At 39.9% G+C, this 23,011-nt stretch overlaps 2 protein-coding genes across 7 annotated transcripts in view; one reads left to right on the top strand and one right to left on the bottom strand.

Moving 5' to 3' along the window:
• Positions 1-458: 458 nt before the first annotated feature.
• On the top strand, positions 459-4,610 carry LOC148096236 (gamma-glutamylaminecyclotransferase B-like). 4 transcript variants are annotated; one of them, XM_087836748.1, is made up of 4 exons: positions 468-529; positions 1,647-1,771; positions 2,727-2,836; positions 3,094-4,610. In XM_087836748.1, the coding sequence occupies exons 1-4, from the start codon at positions 468-470 to the stop codon at positions 3,586-3,588; spliced, it is 792 nt and encodes a 263-aa protein (XP_087692874.1). In that variant the 3' UTR covers positions 3,589-4,610. The 4 variants fall into 4 exon arrangements, with proteins under 4 accessions (XP_087692873.1, XP_087692874.1, XP_087692872.1 ...); XM_087836746.1 differs by lacking the exon at positions 1,647-1,771 and having other exon boundaries at positions 491-529; positions 2,727-2,878; positions 3,094-4,606; XM_087836747.1 differs by lacking the exons at positions 1,647-1,771; positions 2,727-2,836 and having other exon boundaries at positions 459-529; positions 3,094-4,604.
• LOC102794623 (FERM, ARHGEF and pleckstrin domain-containing protein 1-like) overlaps positions 4,453-23,011 on the bottom strand; it is a 65,585-nt gene continuing 47,026 nt past the window's right edge. For 2 of the 3 annotated variants that reach the window (XM_006792789.3, XM_006792790.3), the window contains exons 14-28: positions 18,069-18,277; positions 15,972-16,061; positions 14,289-14,422; positions 12,699-12,780; positions 12,523-12,584; positions 12,259-12,434; positions 12,047-12,177; positions 11,860-11,928; positions 11,684-11,773; positions 9,665-9,747; positions 9,142-9,254; positions 8,050-8,210; positions 7,259-7,366; positions 6,268-6,419; positions 4,453-5,332 (exon numbers count right to left, since the gene is read on the bottom strand). In XM_006792789.3, coding sequence (XP_006792852.2) covers positions 5,257-5,332; positions 6,268-6,419; positions 7,259-7,366; positions 8,050-8,210; positions 9,142-9,254; positions 9,665-9,747; positions 11,684-11,773; positions 11,860-11,928; positions 12,047-12,177; positions 12,259-12,434; positions 12,523-12,584; positions 12,699-12,780; positions 14,289-14,422; positions 15,972-16,061; positions 18,069-18,277 — 1,736 coding nt within the window. In that variant the 3' untranslated portion in view covers positions 4,453-5,256. The remainder of the gene's footprint in view (positions 5,333-6,267; positions 6,420-7,258; positions 7,367-8,049; positions 8,211-9,141; positions 9,255-9,664; positions 9,748-11,683; positions 11,774-11,859; positions 11,929-12,046; positions 12,178-12,258; positions 12,435-12,522; positions 12,585-12,698; positions 12,781-14,288; positions 14,423-15,971; positions 16,062-18,068; positions 18,278-23,011) is intronic. The other variant, XM_006792791.3, reaches the window with a different exon arrangement.

Below are 23,011 nucleotides of genomic sequence, written 5' to 3'. Positions count from 1 at the left end.
CTCCAATGTCAGAGGTGGTAAGGAAAAATGGGGTATGTGGCAGGAGAAGAAAGATGCGCACAAACACAGTAGTGGTACCTCCACAGCTATGCTGAAGTCCACCATGGACACGGTGGTGTTGAAATGCCAGCAGATGTGCACGGGCTGAAACCTATATCAGCTGCCCGGCTAGGGCAAGAGGCAGGTTACAGATCGCCAGTCTACAGGAGGGCAATTAATGACAAAGTTAATTAATACATATAATTAATTTTTCATTAATAATCTTATTTCCAACATAGTTAGTGAAAAATATTGATGTTTAATGATGTATTTAATGTTTAATTGTTTATTTCTTTGTTTTTTGCTTAATTTTGACTTCAGTATAGTATAAAAACCCTTTTTCTAGGTCCTTTCCCACGATGCCCTTGTTTTCTTTGTCACTTTAGCGCCCTCTGTTGTTTCCGCCTTTATTTGGATTGCTTCCACGCATGCGCCATCCAGAGACAGTAGTGACGGCTCTTTCCAGTAGAAAAGCTACTGCTTTTTCAAGGTGGGTCTGCGCTTCTTTATAGTAGATTTATGACGGAAAAAACCTGTGTCACTTCACAGCGTGTGTATTAAAGCTGCACTTCCGGTATCGGTATTGTTCTTACTGCTCGAGCAGGTTTGAGGAGCTCTGAGGTAGACTAGCTTATGCTTTTTCATTACACAGTGATGATGTGCTTGCCTGGTAATTGTAACTGACTGTTAACTAACCCATAAGCATAACATGGTGTAAACAGCGTCTTTCACTCATATACTGTCATTGAATGACCTCTCCCTGCTCACCAAAGTATCTGTCTGATTATCTCTCAGCCTGTTAATCATTGAACACGTACTGTACTTTATATTAATAACCAATCCAAAGAGATCCAGTCACGACAGGTCCAAGTTCACAAGTCACAGCATGACAGGAATGTGTGCAGATCCAGTCTGACAGTTGGTGTTGTAGGAAGTGTTTTATTATAGTCATGTTTAATCTGTGCATGTAATGTTAATCTGCTGATTGTTTTCTGTCACGGTACTGGGTCGTGTGACCCAGTGTTTGAGTTTTATGTAGTGATGGCCCGCTTGAAGCTGAAGCTGGTGTCAAAAAAATCAACACACTGCTTCAGAAGCACTGTGTCGAAGCTTGATTCGTTTGGCCAGAGTCACGTGATCAGTGACGTCCGAAGCTTCATTTAGAACCTAACTGCTTCGGTGTCTGATTCAATGGTTTATAAGGAAGTGAATCATTCGCGGGATTTGTGGAGTGTTTTGATGGTGACAGATAGCGAACCGCTGATCATTCCACTGAGAGATTTGCAGCCAGCGAGGAATAGAGGAGGTTCTGTTGTGTGGGAGAATTTTGAGTTGATTTTTGTCAATCGGGTGGGTTTTCCAGCTTTGTGTTCTGGCCGTTTGCTTTTGTTTTGTGCGTGTTTATTATATCTGAAAACGGGAAAAAGTTAAAATGTCAAAAATTTGCTTCCATAATATAAATATCATTAAATAACTTTAGAAAAACTTCCACTTGACTCTTCACATGTAATGTTGTAAAAATATATATTTTGTTGTTTAATTAATCTGAAAATGTTAGTCTGCCAAATGTTCAGCAATTGAATTTATTTATTATCTTTATCTGATAGTTTGTGGGGCCCAGGTAGACTGTATAACTGCATCTCTACCAGTTTCTCTGCACTCCAGCCTCTTCTGTGCCATGTGAAGGGATTTTCCTTAAGGCAGGAGAAATTATCTCCACGAAAAGGAACAGGTTCTGCCATCGCACACTAGAACAAATTCTCTTCTTAAATAAAAATGAAAAAGGGCAAGTATTTTTCCCTTTCCATTTCACAATCAATTCTACCCCAGGTCAAAAATATGTCTGGGAAAATTTCCCTAATATAATATTATTTATAAATATACCCGTCTAGCGGTTAATTGCATAAGTGCATGGAGGCAGGACCTCAGAGCAGAAGAATACTCCATAATGTGTTGTACATTATCATATGTATATTTTATGTAATGTGGTATTTTTCAATTATTATTATTATTTACCAACATTAATAAGTCACAAGTAAAGAAAGACCACACAATGGTGCATGTTTAAACAAGGAAAGTTTACTGGTCAAAATTATTTATTAAACAAATAAACCACATTTTTTTAACCACCAAAAAATACACGTTCAAAGCAACACAACGGCGGCCCAATATCAGACAGAATTCCACTCTGTAAAGTGGGCAATCATAATGAAGCGGTTGGTTTTATTTTGTGGATTCAAGCTGCTCTTCATATTTTTGGCCACCAGATGTCACCAGAGAGGACTGTGTTGAAAAGCTTCGAGTAATTAACTATTTTTCAATACAAGCTTCAGTGCTTCAGAAAGCTTCATTTGGCCATCACTAGTTTTATGTATTTTTGTATTTATTTTTGATCTAGTTAATTTCTAGGTTGCTGTTTAGTCCTTTATTTCTTAGTTGTTTCTGTCATCTCCCCCTGTACTCCCTGGTTCGTGCGTCTACCTGTCATGTTTCATGTCTGCGTGGTTATGTTAAGTTCATGTCATGTTTTATCTCCATGTCTATTTCTCCGTGTTTCCTGTTTTATTTTGGAAGAGTCTGGTGTTCTTTGTTCATTGTAGTTAGTGTTACTCTCCCATGTATTGTCATTATGTTTCATTCTAGTCAGCTGTGTTCTCATCTGTCTCCGCCTCATGTGTGTATTTAAGTCCTCAGTCTTCCTTTGTTCGTCGTCGTGTCGTATGTGTATCAGTTTAAGTTCACTCCCATCTCCTCGCCTGTGTTCGCGCTTGGGTCCACCACACACACTCTCCACAAGGTCTGCCTCCGCTGGCCGTGACAGCTTTCCTAATTAATGCGTGTAAGGAGTTCAAATTTCCAAACAGTGTTACCTAGATTTGAGTTTGATTTTCTTTTATTTTGAAGGTCTGATCATTTTAAATTAGATCAAATTTGCACTTCTGCACAAGTGACTGATATAATACAGAGTAATAGTAAAATTGTATAAATATTTTTGCAAGTAATACCTGCTGGGAATTTGCTCACAGAGGTGTTTCTCCCTTCTTTACACCGCAGGTGCGTCTTTGGTCCTCTGTCCTCATGACTCGGGTCTTCGTTTACGGCACTCTGAAGAAGGGGCAGCCCAACAACGACCACATGTTCGACAGCAACAATGGAAAGGCCGAGTACCTGGGTTCGGCATTCACTATCCAGAAATACCCGTTAGTGATCACTACCAAGTACAACATCCCTTTCCTGCTCAACATCTCTGGCCAGGGTCACCGAGTGCACGGGGAGATCTACAAAGTGGATGACCAGATGCTGAAATTCCTGGACGAGTTTGAAAGCGTCCCAACGTTGTACCAGCGGACGGTGGTCCAGCTGGAGGTGAAGGAGTGGGTGGGGAAGACGGAAGGAGAGGAGATGCTGTCACCAGGGAGCATCACGGAGGTGTTTGTGTACACCACCACGGCGTACGAGCCAGACTGGCCCTCGCTGCCGTGCTACGAGAACTACGACTCAGAGGGAGATCACGGGCTCAAATATAGGCGTAGAGAAGAGCGGGACTGATCTCATCATGCTGATGCAACTGACAAATGGACCTCTACATGGTGTTAGCAGAACAGGTAGAGAAGCTCTCAGGAAAACAACACCTGGACATGGGTGCTGTTTCCTGTCGTGTGTCGAATTGAAAGAAATCACAAGAGAAATTAATTTTAATAGCAGATAGGCAGGCTTACAATCAAAGTAAGGATAGTGTAGAGAAGGAAAAGGGCACACTGTGCTACTTAAAGTTGCACATTAGTAATGTTTACAAATTTGGTTTTATTTTTATGATTTATAATCATCTGGGAAGCATTATGAGTAATGTATGGCCAGCCTGTGCTTCATAAAAAAGTGATTGCATAGAAGTCTGGGAGGAAATGACCCAGCTGCTGATCAATGTGTGGTGTCAATGCCATTAAACAAAACGCATTGTGTCATTTGATACCCCTGCTCTTAGCAGTGCTGTCAAACATAAGCTCCGGGTGCTTGATTCAGCCCAGCAAAGGCTTCCAATTTGACCCACTGGGTGGGTTTTGGAAATTTTTATAGCTTTTTACACTGATAATGATCTCAGATTTTTAAAATTTCTTTTCATTTACTACGGTAGAAAAAAAGATTTGCACTATAAATGTGTAATTAAATGTGTTTATACTGACAGAAAGGAGATTTTCACTGAGTTTGACACTCTAGGCTTAGAGCATTTATATTACACAGTTATGAACTCTGATTTTATACTAATCTGCAGACAATGTGTTTAATATTTACATTCTGCACATCTTTGTTTACCTTGAAGATAAAAATTCACACAGATTTTTTTGTATGATCTTCCATGTGCTGTGTTCATCCCCTCTAAGGGATAAACTCAATAAAAAGAGAGAAAAAGACAAGTTTCATTTTGTTCCATATGAACACAATCTATTCATCTTTATTTTAAAATAGTAAAATCCATGAAACTTGAGGAATACTGAAGAGAAGGTAATTGGCAATAAACCAGCAAAATCTCTGTTGGCTTTGGAAGAAGGTTTCAGGTGTTTTGAAACCAGACAAAGAAAAGAATTAAGAATATTTCACAGTGTCAAAAGTACTGTACAAAAAGGATGACATAATTAAAAAAAAAAAACATTGCAGGATTTCTTATTGTGTCCAAACTTACATTACATTTAAGTCATCAAATTACATACAGACAGATTGTCGTAAAATTAAAAACATAATTATTGTGTCCACATGCACACAGCTTTCTACATAAAGTTTATTTCCGATCTTAAGACACTTTTCATCCATTTCAGAAATATAAAATATTATAAAGCACCGGCCAAATATCAGTGAACCAGAGGAGTGCTCGGAGAAAGTGAGGCCAAAGGGATTCAGATCCTTCGCCCGAGCTCGGATACGCCTTTTCTCTCACTTTGGTGGAAGAAAAAAAATAACAACGTGGCGCTCCAGGTTGACAAGGACAAATGGAAAAATTACACATAGAATTACATTGTGGATGACTGCAGACAGTTTTTGCTAATCAAACACTAATGGTGTGGAAAGTGTGTAATAATAGGGTGAAGAGAGAAGACCTCTGAGTGGAGTCTGTGTAAGGAGTCAGAGGTAATAATTAGTGTCCGCTTGTGCAGCTGGAAGAGTCTTTCCTGGTGTTTGTGCAGTCGAGATCTTCACTCAAGAGAGTATGAGGTGGAGGAATCATCAGTAAAGGTCTTTCCTGGTGCTCGGCAGTGATCGGCTAGTAGAGCAGGTTGCGCTCCGGATCACCTCCATCCACCTGGTGGGAAAAAAGGATTTATATCAGTAGATTCAAACATTGATTGAAATATATCAAACATCGCAGAAGTTTGCATAGTGTTACTGTTAATATTCACTTTTTAAAATACTTAATGCTTTCCTTAGTTGGGTTTACTCACAAAAAGTTCTATTAAAATAATTTAAATATATAATGCAATACAACTTGGTAAACTGAACTAGACAGAAATTGACTTTTACATTTAAAATGAAACAATTTATCTGAATTTCAGAAGAGGGTCCAGACTATAAGCAGACTCTTTCCTGTAGTTTGTCATTGTTTTTTCTCAACCTGTCTATTGGACCCACACATAGCATGTAGAAATGCCTTTCAGCTGTTCAAGTGTCAGATTAAATTTTAAGCCTTTATTTACAAGTGCTCTTTAAATGAGAGTCACTCTCTTACCATCTGTGCTAGAGAGAAAATCTAAATGTTTCAGAAAGAAGAGAAGACAAACTTTATATTTATAACATGATATTCAGTGTATCACGCTAGCACCAAGGTACTAGGGTGATCACAAGGTACTGCGCTCTAAACACATATAGTAAATGCATTTCCAAATATTCCTAAATATTCTATAATATGTTTTCATTTTGATTTTAATTTTCCAGGCTTTTAGATGACGCCTGAGACCACTGCATACCCATATGAGTTGCCACTCACAGCTTAGCCACGTCCTAAGGCATATTTTGTTTTATTTTCTATTTTACTGTAAAAACAGTGACAATTTAAAAAGTCAGCATCAAGCTGTGGAGTTGTTCTGGACATTAAAAAGATTTAAGGAATTTATCAAACGTCGTAAAAGATGGATGTAGCTTCAGAGAGTCGGATTAAAAAAAAAATAAAAGGACGGTTTAAGTTAAAGCACGTTGTAACTAATTGCATTTCTGCATTTGTCTCTATTACTGTACACCCACCTCTCAAAGGTGTACTCGCTCTCTGATCTGAAGTAGTAGACGTGAGACTTGAAGTGGAGTTTGAAGACGTAGTCCTTGTGGATGTTTTCTGACTCCGATGGGACGGTGACAGAGTAGCCCAGCAGAGGGAGGCTCGCCAGAGGGTAGTCATCCTGCACATGAGTCAGAAGAGGGAAACATCTGTTAATACAATGTCTACTATTAAACTGATCAAAGTAACCAAAACTACATTCTGTGGCTGCGACTGCACAAATTCAATCTAATTCAATCAGTGTTGGGGAGTAACGCAATACATGCCATTACGTATGTAAAATACAAAATATGAGTAACTGTATTCCATTACAGTTACTGTTTTAAAAGGTAGTATTCAGAATACAGTTACTTGGTGAAATGAATGGATTACACGGTGGTATTTTCCTGTTTCTGTCATCTCTCTATTTTTGGTTTCCACCAAAACACACATTATGAGGCTTCTAATGCCTGGGTCAACAACCACTGACCCCTCCTGAATCGAGGAGGGGGCCTAAGGGTACATCTTTCGCCATCTTACAATGCTGTGATGGCAGCCATTCCCCAACTCTCTGAATGGTACTCATGGCCATTGATCAGTAGTCTTTGATCAGTGGGTTTTGGTCAGTGGTTGTTGATCAATGGTCATGAGAATTTGCATAATTAAGATTAAGGAACTGACCTCCCAGCCCATTGTTCCTTCAGTGGGCTGGTTTCAGTCATTATGCAAATGTACTGTTTATAAGATTTGGGGAAACCTGCAGTCAGCTGAGACTGAAGACGTCACTTGGATGAGTGATGAAACGTTTCTCCCACAAAACACTACGTCCAGATGAACAGAATCAAGGTTTTAAAAGTAACCTTCCCAAAAGTGAATTCAATCAATTTTAAAGACACTATCAGCTTCCCACTTTTAATTATCAAGTCAAACCACATCTGCGTATTTGCGCTGTAACTGCCAGTGTTTTCCTTCTCGTCTTACCTGGTGTGACTTGTAGAAAAACAGACTGAAGTTGGTGAAAACCACCCAGAGTTTCTGCCAGCCATTGCTGTTCTTAAACTTCCTTAGCAGGTTACCTGAGAGCTGATTCTGCGAGGGCGACAGAAGAAAGGAGAGAGCAAAAAGCAAATGGATATAACATTCAATGATGACTCAATGATGCAACTCAGTGTTAGTCTAACTGGATGTTAAAACGGAGGAGATTATGGGAAAGAGAAAGCCATCAGGTCCTGTCAATGTAATATAGTCATGTTGAAATTTAGCGTGAGCATCAGTAGGTAAAGTGCAAAAAATGCATAAATATTTGCGAATTTTAGGAAAAAATATTTATTATAAGAGTCATTTATTAATTTATTTCTGATTTGTATAGCTAAACACGTTTGCAGCTGTTGCAGTACCTCTCTAATCCAGCAGGTGTCGCTAAAAGACAGGCTGTGTTTTCTGTACCAGCAAACCAGCAAAGCAAGAGATGAAGTCTGCTGAAGGGCCTCATCAACTCACTGGCCGCACTACTGATTGCCTCTACCAATGTTAGTGCACACAGATGCAGAAATAGAGATACAGATGGACACCGATGGAGAAAGACAAAAACACAGATATGAGCAGAAAGAAAAGACACAAAGGACATCGGGGCAATGATCCTTTGAGCACAAAGAAGAAGAAGACAGAACAGCGGTAAACAGGTGGGACACAAACAGGCAGCTGGACTCCAAAGACAGAGGTGGGAAGGAAAAACAGGGAATGTGGCAGGAGAAGACGGGCATTAGTGGTACCTCCACAGCTATGCTAAAGTCCACCATGGAAACGCTGGTGTTGCGATGCCAGCAGACGTGCACGGTGGTGTTACCGCGATGACCCTGGCGCTCCAGGGACGAGCGCGAGCCGCCAAGCTCGTCCTCAGACTCCTGCTCGACTCCTCCGTCCTCTGAGAGCTCTGCAAAAAACAGGCAGGTGAAAACGAGGGTGGTTAGCAGGAGAGAACTTCACTCTGAAGAGATGCATTATGAGTTCTTCATTCATTCATGCTCCATGCGATTATAAGCCATCAAATTATTTTTACAAAGTGAAAACATCTGTTAGAGCAACCACGCTCATGTTTGGACTTTACCACAAATATACTAATTTGTGTACAAATCAGGGTCACAGAGGGGTCGGAGCGTATCCCAGCTAAGACACAGAGCCAGACAGTCATTCACACTCCCGTTCTTATCTATGGATAGATTAGAATACCCTTTTAACCTAACATGCATGTCCATGGGCTTTGGTAGTGGGCTCAAAAAACATGAGAACAAAGCCCTTTTATCGTGGGAATCTTTCAGCATCAAAGCAATTTCAATAAAGTTTTGTTTTTTTAAAAAAAGGAAAAGAGAAAGAAGCCCTCTTTTGTTGTCACTTGTAAGGCAATACTCTTTAACCGCTTGAGTTAAAAATGAACATGGCATGTGGACTCCAATGACAAACAATGCAGGGTGTCAAACCAAAAAGGTCAACGGGAGGAGGCCTTATTGAATAGCTTGACGGATACAACAGGATGAGAAAAGTCAGGGATACCTTGGGTCTGCACCTACATATATCAGGTAACATTAAAAATACGATGAAGCGACCACCTGGACCTAAGTATATTCATGGGGTGCTGAAAGCTGCGGAGGAGGACTGCGCAGTAGTGTCTAACAGGTAAGGGTTGATCTATTTTAAAAAGGCCTATAGAAAAAAGCCTCATAAAGAAGTGTAGACATGTGGTTAATGATTGATCTTATTGATTTTCTGGTTCCCACAGTCCTGACAGATGTGATGATGATGTGGTGTTTGGGCAGGGAGAAGAATCAATTTAACGTTTAGCGTTAAACCAACAGTAGATGACTTACTGTTGTCAGAGAGGCTGGTAGAGAGCAGGTCATTGTTTAAGCTGCTACTCTGCTCTGCCAGGTCGATGGCCATCCTGATGTCCTCCACCCAACGCTCCATCTCTGATGCACAGCTGGACACAGCAGGAAGTAGACATGTTAAGATAAACAAGTAATAGGGCATCTCTAACTTTAACAGCTGAGCAGATCGTTTGGAAAAAAGGCAGAAAATGAGAAGCCTTCATGAAGGGAAATGCATATGAAGTCTGCTTCACATGAAACTGCCACTTTACAGCCAGATAAAACTTTTTAATCAGTGACTGAGTAAGTGACTGGAAACTAGGTCACGCAGTCCAGTTTAATTTGAGGATAAGCAAACTTTAACGAGGCTGCCCTCTATTAATTTAATACAGACCAGCTGTTTTTCCTCTTTCATTCACAATGCACGGTTTGTATTTTTATTCCCCTTTTATTCCTGTCTGCAATTTCTTTGCTTTCATTTTCAGATATCTACAAGCGTCTTTGCATGTGTGTTAATGAATACCTGGCTGCCACCACCACAGACTGCCGCTGCCCAAACAAGGTGAATGAATGAGGGACTCCCCACTCCTCCTCGCTTTCTCTGATCTGCGGGAATAAAATAATGTCATCATTTAATGTCATAATAACATCATTTCTGTTTACCTAACTACTGCTTTAGTACTTTGGCTATTTCAAAGGTTTCTATGAAATATTAGTTCCTCAGTCAGTAATAATAATAATAATAATAATAGTCAAAGGAGCTTGCAAAGAAAAGCGTCTGGACTTCTTTAAGTTACTTGAAGACGTTTCACCTCTCATCCGAGAAGCTTCTTCAGTTCTAAGGTCAAATGGTGGAGAGTCCCAGATTTAAACCTGGTGGGAGTGTCCCCCCACAGAGGGACAAAAGGACCCCCTGATGATCCTCTAATCGCCTGAGTCAAGGTGTGAAACTGGGTGTGGGTCCCAATCAGCCAGAGTTTCGGGTGAGTTCATTGTGAAACCTGGCCCCACCCTATCATGTGATTTCCTCAGGTCAGATGGTCCAGGATGTGAGTGGGCGTTAAGGCGTCTGGGAAGGGATCTCAAAACTGGATTATAGATGGCAGAGAGTTGGTGTCGTAAACCACCGCCTCTGTTCAAAGATGGTCGCTCACAGTGGACATAGATGCTTCTTTCACTCCTCTTTCAAACCATCTGTCCTCTCTGTCCAAAATGTGAACATTGGCATCCTCAAAAGAGTGACCTTTGACCTTAAGATGCAGATGGACAGCTGAGTCTTGTCCTGTGGAGGTGGCTCTTCTATGTTGTGCCATGCGCTTGTGAAGTGGCTGTTTGGTCTCTCCAATGTAGAGGTCTGGGCATTCCTCGCTGCACTGTACGGCATACACCACATTGTTAAGTCTGTGTTTTGGCGTTTTGTCTTTCGGGTGAACCAGTTTCTGTCTGAGTGTGTTGCTCAGTCTGAAATGCACCAGGATGTCATGCTTGGAGAAAACTCTCCTGAGTTTTCCTGATACACCGGCTACATAGGGGATGACAATGTTGTTGCGTCTGTCCTTCTTATCCTCCCTCGCTGGTGTCTGATCTTGATGTTGAGGATGCCAATGTTCACATTTTGGACAGAGAGGACAGATGGTTTGAAAGAGGAGTGAAAGAAGCCATCTATGTCCACTGTGAGCGACCATCTTTGAACAGAGGTGGTGGTTTACGACACCAACTCTCTGCCATCTATAATCCAGTTTTGAGTTCCCTCCCCAGACGCCTTAACGCCCACTCACATCCTGGGACATCTGACCTCAGGAATTTGCATAATAAGGTGGGGCCAGGTTTCACAATGAACCCACCCGAAACTCTGGCTGATTGTGACCCACACCCAGATTCACACCTTGGCTCAGGTGATTAGAGGATCATCAGGGGGTCCTTTTGTCCCTCTGTGGGGGGAAACTCCCACTAGGTTTAAATCTGGGACTCTCCACCATTTGACCTTAGAACTGAAGAAGCTTCTCGGATGAGAGGTGAAACTTTTCTTTGCAAGCTCCTTTGACTACGATGACCTGGATGACTGAGAACCTTCACAGACAATAATAATAATAATAATAATAATAATAATAATAATAATAATTATTATTATTATTATTATTATTATTATTATTATTATTATTATTATTATTATTTATCCTCTGTAGTGGATGCAAAATTATGTTTAAGCACATTTAATGTGACAGAGTAAAAATAAATAAACAAAAAGAAAGAAAGAAAAGGGATTGTATTTATAATATGATGTTCATTTATCTTTCTGACCTCATAAACAACACACACTATACTAATTATACTTGACTGTAGGGAGCACTTCTGTAGTTACTCATTTATAAAATTATATAATTCACTGACAATATTTAATTCCTAAACAGAAGGCTCAAGAAGGTGCTTTTGAAATAACATATATTTTTTTAAACATATGAACAACTTGTAACATTTCCAAATCTGAAAAACCTTTCGTAAGGAAAAGAAACTGCTTTGTGTGTGGGTTTTGATTATGTACCGTCATGCCATAGAGAGGCAGCTGGCCATGAACCTTAAACTGGTTGGATGGAGTCATGCCTCGACTGGTGTACACCAAACAATCACTAAACTGGAAGGAAAAAAAGAGTGAAGAGCTTTGTTTAGAGGTATTATAAATGCTTTGTTTTTTTAGTAGAAACCAGCATAAAGTCTCACCAGGAAGAACATCCTCTGCTGAAGGCCCTTTCCAGAGAGTTTGCTGAGGCAACCGAGCCTGATGAACTCCTGTAAGTGAAACAGAATCACACCGACAATGTGACGACAGGACGGCAGAGCAAGGAAGTGAAAACTCCACAAATGTCCAGGATGAATCTAGACTAGCTGAATTATTAAAGAGTCGCACCCTTCCGGGGCTGATGAGGTCTTCAACGCCGGTCAGATCCTTCTTCAGTTCTATAAGCTTCTGGAAGTTCTCCATCTTCATCATGATCCCCTGAAGCTGCAACACCATCTCCGAGATGTCCGCCAGGGCAGCTGGAGGAGACAGATTTATTTTCATATATAGAAAGAAAATACACACATGAGCGGAAAGGGTAGGTGTGGGGGACTGTGTACCTCTACAGTCCCTGAAGTCATCATGTGTGGGCGGGTAGTGCTTGCAGAGCCTCTCCAGGATAAGTTTGTAGTGCAGCAGGCGGTGAAGAGGCCTGAGGAGGAAGATGTTGAGGGGCAGGTAGCAAACCCGTTGTTGCTCGAAGTCTCGACATAAAGTCTCCACCTTCCGACTGGACCTGATAGTCACAGGGATGAAGTTTCTCTTTAGGACATCCTGTTTTGATTTGAACAACTTGTCTGCATGCTCACTATTTTGCCACCCACCGACAGGCCCGCTCCAGTTCCACCAGGCACTCTGAATGTTTCTGGAGATGAATCGTCAACTGCTGCAGATGCGGAAAGAGATGAAACCAAGATAAGAGACAGAAATTAAAAGATAAAAATTAAAATGCACCTTATTTTATGAAATTAATGATCCAGAGTCAAGTATGGAGATTTACCCTGAGACCCTGAATGTTCTTGAGTAAAACGTCACCAATTCGCTGATAGTCTCCTTTAATGTGGGCGTTAGATCGGCCCTCCCTGAAGAGAGATTAAGACGTGCGTTAATGTGCAGGAGCACAGATTCACCAGTAGGTGTCAGCTCAAAACATCTTACACAAGACTGGAAAAGTCTTCATTCAACTCCCACAGACCCATTCATCTCACCAGTGTGTGTAAGTGTGTGTGAGTGTGTATGTGTCCTTCTGCCTGTCATTACAGAGATAACACAAAACAGATTCCGACAGCAGGGAAAGTGAGGAATTTCAGGTATTTGCACAAACACAGACTTTTTCATACCACATTATGTCAAGTGAAGGAAAAAATTTCCAACAAAACCATTTAGCCATCTCAGATTAAGGAAAATGAAAATGTAATCAGTTCAAATAATTCCTTGGGTTACTAAAAAAAATCTAGGCTGAATATGACTATGAAACATGACTAGAACTGCTTGGAAACAAAGCAGCACACAGAGACGAACTACAGTAGAAGGGATTCATTTTTCCTGATCCTACATCAGCACCAAGATTAATCTGGTGTTAAAATGCTTCCCATTTTTTTGGACTTGTTTTGATTACATGCACTAATCCTGCTTAATTGCACTGTGGAAAATGTTCTACACATTTGAATTACACATAAAAATAGGAAGGAATTAATTTGTGACCGTTTTAGTTTGTAACATTTTTCTATTTTTATTCTTTTTCCTCTGTTAAAAATGGGGCCTATTATTCTTTACCTTATATAATGTTGTATACATACTGTTGTGATGGATGGATGCTCACATTAAACATTTAAGACTTTTAAATAAGGATTACTAAACCCTATGAGCCCAATGCTCTGTTTGAGACAGCCTTTTCCACTCTTGGATGTAGATGATGTCATACAGAGCCAAGACTGAAGCTGTGTTCGCACCGGAGATGGTTCGCTTGTTTTGCATCATTTTGAAGCTGAAGGCCGGTTGCTTGATGACATTGCAGGCTCTGATTGCCTTTACGATAAGATTCATATGTCATTTAATAGTCTTCTTCACTCTGATTGGTAGTGGCTTCAGTCAGTCACGTAGAAGTTGACAAAGTTAGTTTCGGGTCTCGCCTGCTTCCCGTCACCAGCGGTTATTAAACATGTAGTCATCTGAAATAATAGAAACTCATTCGCTTTCTGTGGTCACCACATCACTGCAAATCAGTTCCAGTGTGGATGCGCTGTCTGTGAGCACAGAAGCCCCACCCACCTCCTCTTTTCTGTCTAAGAGGGGCAGCCAATCATATGGAAGTGGGGGAAGAGGAGTTAAAACACCTTCTTTCAGTCAGAGCCAGCACCAGGTTAAGATAAATACAGATTATTTTGAACCGTGGATCATGCAAAGCTACTTTGCCAGAGTAGGCTGAATAAAATTATAGAGCTGAAAATGAAAATAACAAATACAACTTTAATTCAAGCCCTTTTTTAAACATAATAAACATACAGTAAAAAAAAATTATTTTAAACCTCATCTGTAAATTTCTGAAAAACAAAAAAACTTTTCTGAATGGAAACAGATGGACACTGACCACTGCGCCAGCTGCTGCTCTGTCTCTTTGAGGAATCCCTGATGAAACTTGTACACCGGATCGTAGTTGGCAGAGATCAGGCTCTTAACAGAGTCTGGGAAAGCCTCGTCTTTCCCCACAGCGCTGTGGAAGGACTAGAAAATTGACAAACAATGTGGACATGTGGAAAAAGAAGAAAATGCAGATCACATTTTATCTTTTACTATATTTTTTAAATTGTATTTCCATATCGAATACTTCGGCACATAATGAGTGCCTTTTCTGCTCCTCACAAGTAAGTGAACAAAACATTCAGAAGGAATAAAAATAATGAGAATGTAACTCCTACTCATCCACAACTCCCCCAGATTACTGGCAGAGATTGGAAGGGACACATCCAGTATGAGGTCCCACACATTACTGGTAGGATCCAGGATGAGGGATTGGACATGACAACAGAAATCCATCAGACACACACAAATGTGCTCAGGGCCCCGTGTGAGCACACCACGACCCCTGACACAGAGGTGTTATATTCCCCGCTGTAGTAAATCACACAGGATCTGAGAGCTCGAGCAGACAGGCGGCAGTCCAGCAGTTTCACAGACGGACTCGCCCGGAAAGAGCATGAGTGACACGAGATTTAAAAAAAAAGAAAAAAGAAAAAAGAAGAGAAAAAGATGGGTGGGTGTGGGATCCCAGGCGTGAGCTGTACCAGCAAAGGAAAATGTTTAAGAGGTTTTAAAAAAGCACCCGCGCATGCCTTCTTTCCACATCAAAGAGGCTGGAAACTACTAATGTGAAGAAAAACAGCTGAGAAAGGAAAAAGTAGGAACAGAGGCGTTTTCCACTCCACAGCGAGGTCAGAGGTCACCGTCAGTGTCTCAGTATTAAAGAGACAGGTCTTTAGCAAGCAGGTGCTGAACCTGTGTTTCTGCATTGGTGGTCTTTACTCATTATAACCCCACCTATCACATTTCCTTTTTTTTTTCTAAAGCAGTTGCGACAGACAGTAAAAGTGAGTCATATAAAAGCAAAGTCTGAGTCTGACCCACATTAAGCTGCACTTTCATCCCAGACGCTGTTTTTATAAATGCAGAGTGGGGTTTTTTTCTGTGTTGACTTCAGCGGTTTTACTTGTAAACCAAAAGAGCCTGAAGCTAATTAGTCTGTCCAAGCTGTGTAACAGCAAAAAGATACAAGTCTGCTCACTTACAAGGAAGAGAGTTGTAGCATATGGAACTGTGTGCTGGAACTAATGTAATATTAATGTTGCATTACTGAGAACAAACACTGTGAGATTTGTGAGTTTGGTTCATACTTGAGCCTTTACTTTCCCTTTGGGGCCTCTTTTTCTAATATATAGCTGTAAAAAACACCAACGCTTGCATCTCAAATTCAGCACGTTGTGCACCGCACCTGACTCACTGTTCCAGCACATGAGCTTTTAAAAAGATTAATTTTGGTACACTGTCCCAAAATGAGGCTTCTAAACCACCAGTTTTGACTCATTATTCCGGTACTAAGGCTCTAAAGAAACCAGCCTTGGCTCACGGTATGCTTTAGGACCACGCTAGCTCTTGGTCCTGCCACTTTCAGTCTAATCCAGATGGTAATGGCCTCACAGTGTGAAGGGAAGAGATAACAGATTGGACACAAGAGACTGGACAATACATGGAGACAAAGAGGCACCACTATCTTTACCTCTGTGATAACCTGCAGGTCATTGAGGTAGGTCCGCTCTGTGGTCAATAGTTCCTTGGCTATAAAGTAAGCCTTGTCTGTGGGAAACTTCTAGACAGAAACAAAAAGAAGCAAATCAATCAAATCAATCTGTTTATATATATTTTTATCTCATCTTCTACAGAAAGAAGTCTGCACATTTTATGTTGCGAAAGACGAGCAGTTCAGTTCTTGTTATTAATTTGGATGAATTCCCCCAATTAATAATTTCTTTGTCTCACCAAATTACAGTAACGTGCGAAAGTCTTTAGCCAACCTTATTTCTTTGCATTTTGCTAGAAAAATTGGAAATAGCTGCATTGATTAATTGAAATATGCGCTAATATGTGGAAATAAAATATATAAGTTAAAAACAGAGTTTGTGTAAATCTAACCAGTTGAGCTCTGCGGAGGCCAGTCCATGACTGATAGTGTCCACTGTTTCTTTTTCTAACAAACTGTGCTTTAACTGCATTGTCATTGGGATCATTGTCATGATGACAAATTCATCTGTTGGTGGATTAAAGCCTGACGGTACTTTTCTGTGTTCATAATTCATCAGTTTAGACAAGATCTCCAACACCCCTGACTGAAATGCCGCATCAAACCATGACAGACCTTCCACCATGTTTTAGAGATGGCTGTAGACCAGGGGGCCACTTGCCACCCACCTCACCCCTACTTGTGGCCTTTATACTGATATGAGGAAATATACTGGAATTTGGCCCTTGAAGTTACTTTTTTGTTAGGGAGGATTTGTTTGTTGTTGAGTCCAATGTTAAAATAAGTTCTTTAAAAAGCCAAAAAAAAAAATGCTGCTAGTGAAACATTTTTCACTAGCAGTCAAAAACTAATGTGTACACTTACGTCTGCATTTTTTTTTTAATACGAACAAAATTATAGTGGAAGTGCTGCCACATGTCTGGTCAGAAAGAGAGAACCAGTTTGTTTATTTGGTAGTTCAATGAAAGACTTCTGTTAGTTAAGAGTGAGAAAACAAATCTGCGTTCACGTTTGCAGTTTTGTATTGTTATACAATATTTGTATTACTTGAACACTGAAGCGGCCCTCCAATGAGATGACAGCTCATTTAAGTTTGAGACCCCTGCTGTGGACACTCACAGCACACTAATAACCTCCTCCATACATACTGACAATGATTTGAATGAAAACTTTCACATTTGGATTTGTCACTCCTTCAGACCTGATGTCAGTGTTTTTCATTCCAGTTCTTCTGTAATGTGGAATACCTCAGCACTCCTACCCCCACCCCTTTCTTTCCTTAAGATTGGCTTCTTGACAGCCAGTCTTTCACTGAGACCATTTCTGATCAGGTTTTAGTGAACAGTCGATGAATCAACCTTAGGGTCCAGATGCATCTCTCAGCTCCTGAGTCAGGTCTTTGCTTTAGTTTTCCTGTTTCTTAAGGACAAGACTTTCAGATATAGTTCATCTGCAACAAGGTCTTGTTTTGTTTTTTTCAGGTATGCCACTTCTTATTTTGTCCACTACTTGTCCAGTTTCCTCATATCTCCATGTGTATATGCAAGAAATAAGAGCAAATTATGTGTTTTTGTGACAGGCTGTACCAACAAAACTGGTTCTTTGTTACTTCGTGGTTCTTTTCCTGTCTGTTTTGTGTAAACACAACACAGGGTCATAACTTGATTTGACCATATTAATGCTTCAGTAATTCATAGGTCAGTGTTAGGTGGTTTAACAAACAAATCATTCCTATGAAAATGGTCAGGCGAAAGAACTGGATTGAAATGAGTGAAAAAGTCACCAAGACTTTTGAAAGGACTTAAGAAAGCCTGGAAAACTATTGCTCAAGCGCACTTACAAAAATTACAAGAATCTCTGGCTGCTTGAATCAAAATATAAAGAAAAGAGGAGTGGCTAAAGGCTTCTGCACATTTGTCTAAGTCACAGCATTGTATTTTTCCAAGTACTGAAAGAAAGACTTGGGTGTTTACAACTTCTTAGTCCAGACTAAATTCCTTTGAAGTCCTTCTGCGGAGCCAATTCAGTGATTCCAAGAAATTTCCCCATCCACCTTCTTACTCTCTGTATGCCCACCTTCCTCCTTGCCTCGTCTTCCTCATCATTGCGAACATATCCCGCTTCGGTAAGCAGCGGGCTGGTAAGTGGGGATAACGGCTGGACTTCAGCACTCTGTTCAGCACCCAGGACCCCAGTCCTTCCCATTCTCTGCCCATTTACAGAGCCGTTCCCATTAACTGCTACATGAGGACCTCCCAACGAAGACTTCTCTGAACCCGGACTTCCTGAGGGGCGAGAAGAAAAGAAGAATATAGAAAGGGGGGAGAAGCGGAGGTTAGGAATAGAACAAAGAGTAAGAGGAGATGACAAGAAAAGATAAGGGACAGTGTTAAATTTGATACAAAGAGAAATTCAGCTTCTACAATGAAATGCACTGCCAACTTGTATTTGTATTTCTTATCATTTAATAGAACATTTAATCATGACAGAATTATTTATTCTGCCAGACACAGCAGTGAAGCAAAAGGTTTCCAGGCTCACTGCACTGTGCACCTAAAAACATATTTAACAAGAAGAAGAAGAATTGTTCAATAATATTGTCTCCAAATAACTCAATTAAACATAAAACAAGAGGACTGGCAATGAATTTCAACACTGGATAATTCTACACAATCAGTTGTAAAGTATGGTCTAAATGAGCACCTCTCATTTAGACCATACTTTAGGACCAAATGCCACTTGACCAAATGCTACAGTCCACTGACTCTATTCTATTTGCATTCACTTATATGAATGTGAATATGATTAAAGCATAGCTAGAAGGGATGGAGAGAAGAAAAACAGACTGTTAGTAAGGAGCCAACCATTAATAAAGGTTATATCAAGGCATTACATAGGCAAATTAAGGAGAAGAATGATGGTGTGCATAGTGGAGGGCTTTGAACATTTCTGCATATTTCATAGTTCATCAGCAAGCTATCTTTTGCTTCAATTTGCCTACATAAACACCAGAAGGACAGTACAAGACTGATCAGTGTCATTAAATTCACAACCATTTATGATTTAAAAAAAAGATCACCTAAACTTTGAGATGCTGGAAGCAGTAAAAGTTAGCCACTTTAACTTTTTACTAAAAAGTTTTGATGATGCCTTAAATGGAGCTGTTGTATAACAGGCATCTGCTCTGAGTAGTTTAAATCTGCTTCTGGCAGCCCTTTATGAAAATGATGGAAAGGGTAAAAAGATAAGTCTACTTCTCACTAATGTGAGAAACACTACAGATGTTAACTACATGGTAACTACATGGTACTAAGTCGTGACTCGTGACTGTATACTTGCCCAGGTGCAAAGTTTCCACAGAGTCCACTTCTATACACCAAACTGAATCATGGATAAAACCACGGCAACCAATGAGTGCAAGTCTGTGTGTGGGGGGATGCTATAACAACACTGACAACCATACAGAAGACCACTAAGAAACTACCACAAAAAACGAACTGAAGCTACAAAACAATAAACGGAGTGGAATCAAGTACAACACTGAAAAAAACAAACAGGCTACGCTACAGACTAACTACCACAACACAAAACACTGGTGGGATCCATGTGACGAGCAGGCGGAGGGTATATAGGTGGGTGTGTGAGGGGCACGGCAGTTCAGCACCTGTTTGTTCTAAAGAAATTCGCAAGTCCCTTTTCTTCTGACAAATGTCATCATTTTTTTGTTTATTGACACTAGTTCACACAATCAGTTACAGTGTTAAAAAGAGAGATTAAAGGGAAAATGGGGGAAGGGGGCCTCAGAGAAGTCACCAAAAAAAAGATTCAGAAGGTGCTTAGTGATGAAAATTAAAAAAAAGGACAGGTGTGGAGGAATACAAAGTGTTACAGCAGAGACAGAAAAAACAGTGAGTCAATGCAGCTTTAGTCCATTCAAAATCAGCGTGTTAATTTGTAAAGATGCTTATGCAGCTCTTTGACTAGAATGGATGCATGTTCAGTATTTATAATTTCAAATCATGCTACAGTCATTAAAATGAACAAATAAATAGAAAACATGCAAACCCCAACTGCCACCAAGGTCTCAATTTTAACTTTAAAAGAACAGCAAACAAGTGGTTTACACCTTTTAAAAAAATCACGTAAAAAGAAAAAGATTAAAGGATCAAGTGACGCAGCAGTACCCTTGTATACCATTTTAATAATCTAAATTTAAGAAACACTTTGAAAATATGGTTGCTTTCTTGCTCAGACTTAAATAAGAAGACTGAAACCTGTCTATAAATATGAACTCCGTTAGCTTAAGTTAGCTTAGCTTAGTTAGCAACAAGTGAGAAAATCCCTACAAAACTGCAACCTGTCAAGTTATTTTCTATACTTTACAGTTGCTAACAAGTGGACTTTGTCACTTTTAGACAGAGATATGGGGTATGATTTTTGCTAAGCTAAGCTAACTTGCCACTGGCTGTAGCTTCATATTTTCAACATATATAAATCTTTAGCTTTCAGAAAGACATCAAATATTTCCAAAAGTTTCAAACTATTTCGTGATGCAAACTGATATCATCACAGTGTGTATATATATGTATATATAATCGCCAAAAAAAGCTACAAGGTAGTTTACCTTTCATTTTAAATTAATCAGTCAAATTAACCAAATTTGGCTGCAATTAATTCCATAAATAAACAAAATATCAATCAATCAGTCTTTTACTGCATCTACTTTATATTAAAACTACAAAAACAAGCTTCAGTGGAAGTGACTGGCTTCAAGTGCTACTTGTTGACAGGCAGCGAGACTAAAGACAAGTTGGACTCAACCCCAGTATTCCAGTGTATGCATGTGAATAGCTTCTCACAATACTCTGACTTTCATACCTTAAAAAATAAAATGCCAATATCTCTCAAAGATATCTTTTATTTTGCACTTGCATTATGCTTTAAGCTGAACGTTACTTGTGTCTGTCTACCTTCGCCCTCTCAGTCTCCGTTCAAAGAGCACTGGAGTTGAGTCAGCCTTGTTTTGTCCTCATGCTTGGTGAGGAAACCGCAATGGGTATGAATGGTTTCTAAATATTTAAAAACAAAACAGTGCAGTTGAGAAATCATGAGCGAGGAGCAACAACAACAACAACAATAAACAACAACAAAAAAGGGCTATAAACTGCAGTAAGAAGTATCTGAGTCTAAAAACCTGCAAAGCTATAGGGTTGTTGTTAGGAATGTGTTAAACTGCACCCTCACACATCTGGAACCAGTTTAAGCCCCATGACAGAAACACAGCGTGACAGAGGGAGCAAAAACAGAGTTGAGTGACAGAGTGCAGCAACATCCTTCACCTGGTTAACATGCATTTACAGTACAGAAAGTGAAATGGTGAGAAAACAGTGCTGAAAGACTTTTTTTTCAACCCCTTGAAATAACAACAACAACAAAAAAGAAGCGAGAACATGCTTAAAAACAAACATTTACAAAGAGTGAATCATGAACATTTGATTCAGGTAGAGGCAGCAGGAAACAAAAGGTCATTCAACCTCGGAAGCTGATAAAATCTTGACGACATTCAGTCCAAATTAAGCCACCTTGTAACTTGAACCCCCGATATCAGCAAAACAGTTCAGCTTCCTGAAACTGAATCTACTAACAGTACTGTTTGTGTTTGCGTTTGTTGTGCTACAATTTAGGTGCAAAAAGACTGTAATATGCAAGAAGAACCAAACCAGAATGAGAATGAGCAAGCTAAGACACTGATTTAATACAATTTTTGCTTACTCAGTCCATCTGGATGACAGTGCTGACACATGACATCTAAACAAAAGCTCCTTGTGTTGATCTTTAAAGTAATTTCACCTGATACTCAACAGGTTGGCTTATTTTTGTACTGATTTAGTTTATGGGACATTCAAACATTTCCTGCATGTCTCAAGAGAAGCCCACACTTTAATTCACTTCAGTTTGATCCAATTCAGCGTGCTGTAGTGGAGCAGCCAATGACAGAGATGGAGATGGGAAGCCTTCACCAGCAGAAAACAGCATCCAGAGAGGTGAAAGATAACAGGGTTACCTCTGTTTGCGGTTGCAGCGCATGCCTGGGGCCAAGCCGAGCAAAGCAGGACGAGGATGGCGGTCGGTGTGTTTGATTACCGCTGATTGTGTGCATATAAACCGTGACAGAAAGAGAAAGCATAACCATAGAAAGAAATAAAGGCTGAAGAAATCCCCCTAAACCCATCACCAGCCAGCTGAAGTAGCATAAGTGTTGAAATGTAGAGACAAATGGAGCTTCAGCTAGAAAACACAGATATAAAAGATTAGGGTTTCCCTAAAATTGATGCAAACCTACTTCAATTGGTCTAAATACAAAAAGTCATGACCGCAAATATCCAGAATACCATGCAGATCACCCACGACAGACAGACAAATGAACTGAATGCATGAAAAATTGCTCAGAAGACAGGAACATCAGCAGTCGGCTAATTTCCTCCACTGGCAGATCCCAGTAACTCACATAGAAAACACACTTTTCCCAAAGTGTAACACTCCAAGTACAATTCAATCTACTAACTAAATCAAATACACTGTACAGTTAAAGGGGATCAGACCAACTGTACAGAAGTCTCCCCTCCTAGCATCCTATCAAATCCATTTATGAACTTCAGCTATTACCTCAAAGTCCATCTATTGCACCAGACAGTCTGATTTAGAGAAAAAAGCTACACTATAACTACAAAATGGGTGTATAATGCCACAGAAAGGCAGAAAATCTGCTGAGCTTGACAGCTTTTAGAAAGACCAATCAAGTATCACATTTACTACCAAAAAGAAAAAAACTCTTCACACACACTTCTACACCTTAATGTCCCACAAATAAGAAAAAAAATTCTTAATTCTCAACAATGTGGCAAATGCTAACAAGTAAAGTGTGAAGTGAACAAGAATTTTTTGAAAACTTCAAGGTTTTCCTCTAACTTTCTATGAAACATTTCCTTCTGCACATTCAACTACAGTGAATATAAACG

This window comes from Neolamprologus brichardi, chromosome 23, assembly GCF_056152115.1.
Source record: "Neolamprologus brichardi isolate AB-2024 chromosome 23, ASM5615211v1, whole genome shotgun sequence".
In the NCBI taxonomy this organism is placed as follows: domain Eukaryota; kingdom Metazoa; phylum Chordata; class Actinopteri; order Cichliformes; family Cichlidae; genus Neolamprologus; species Neolamprologus brichardi.
This window is presented reverse-complemented; position numbering and strand designations above follow the sequence as displayed.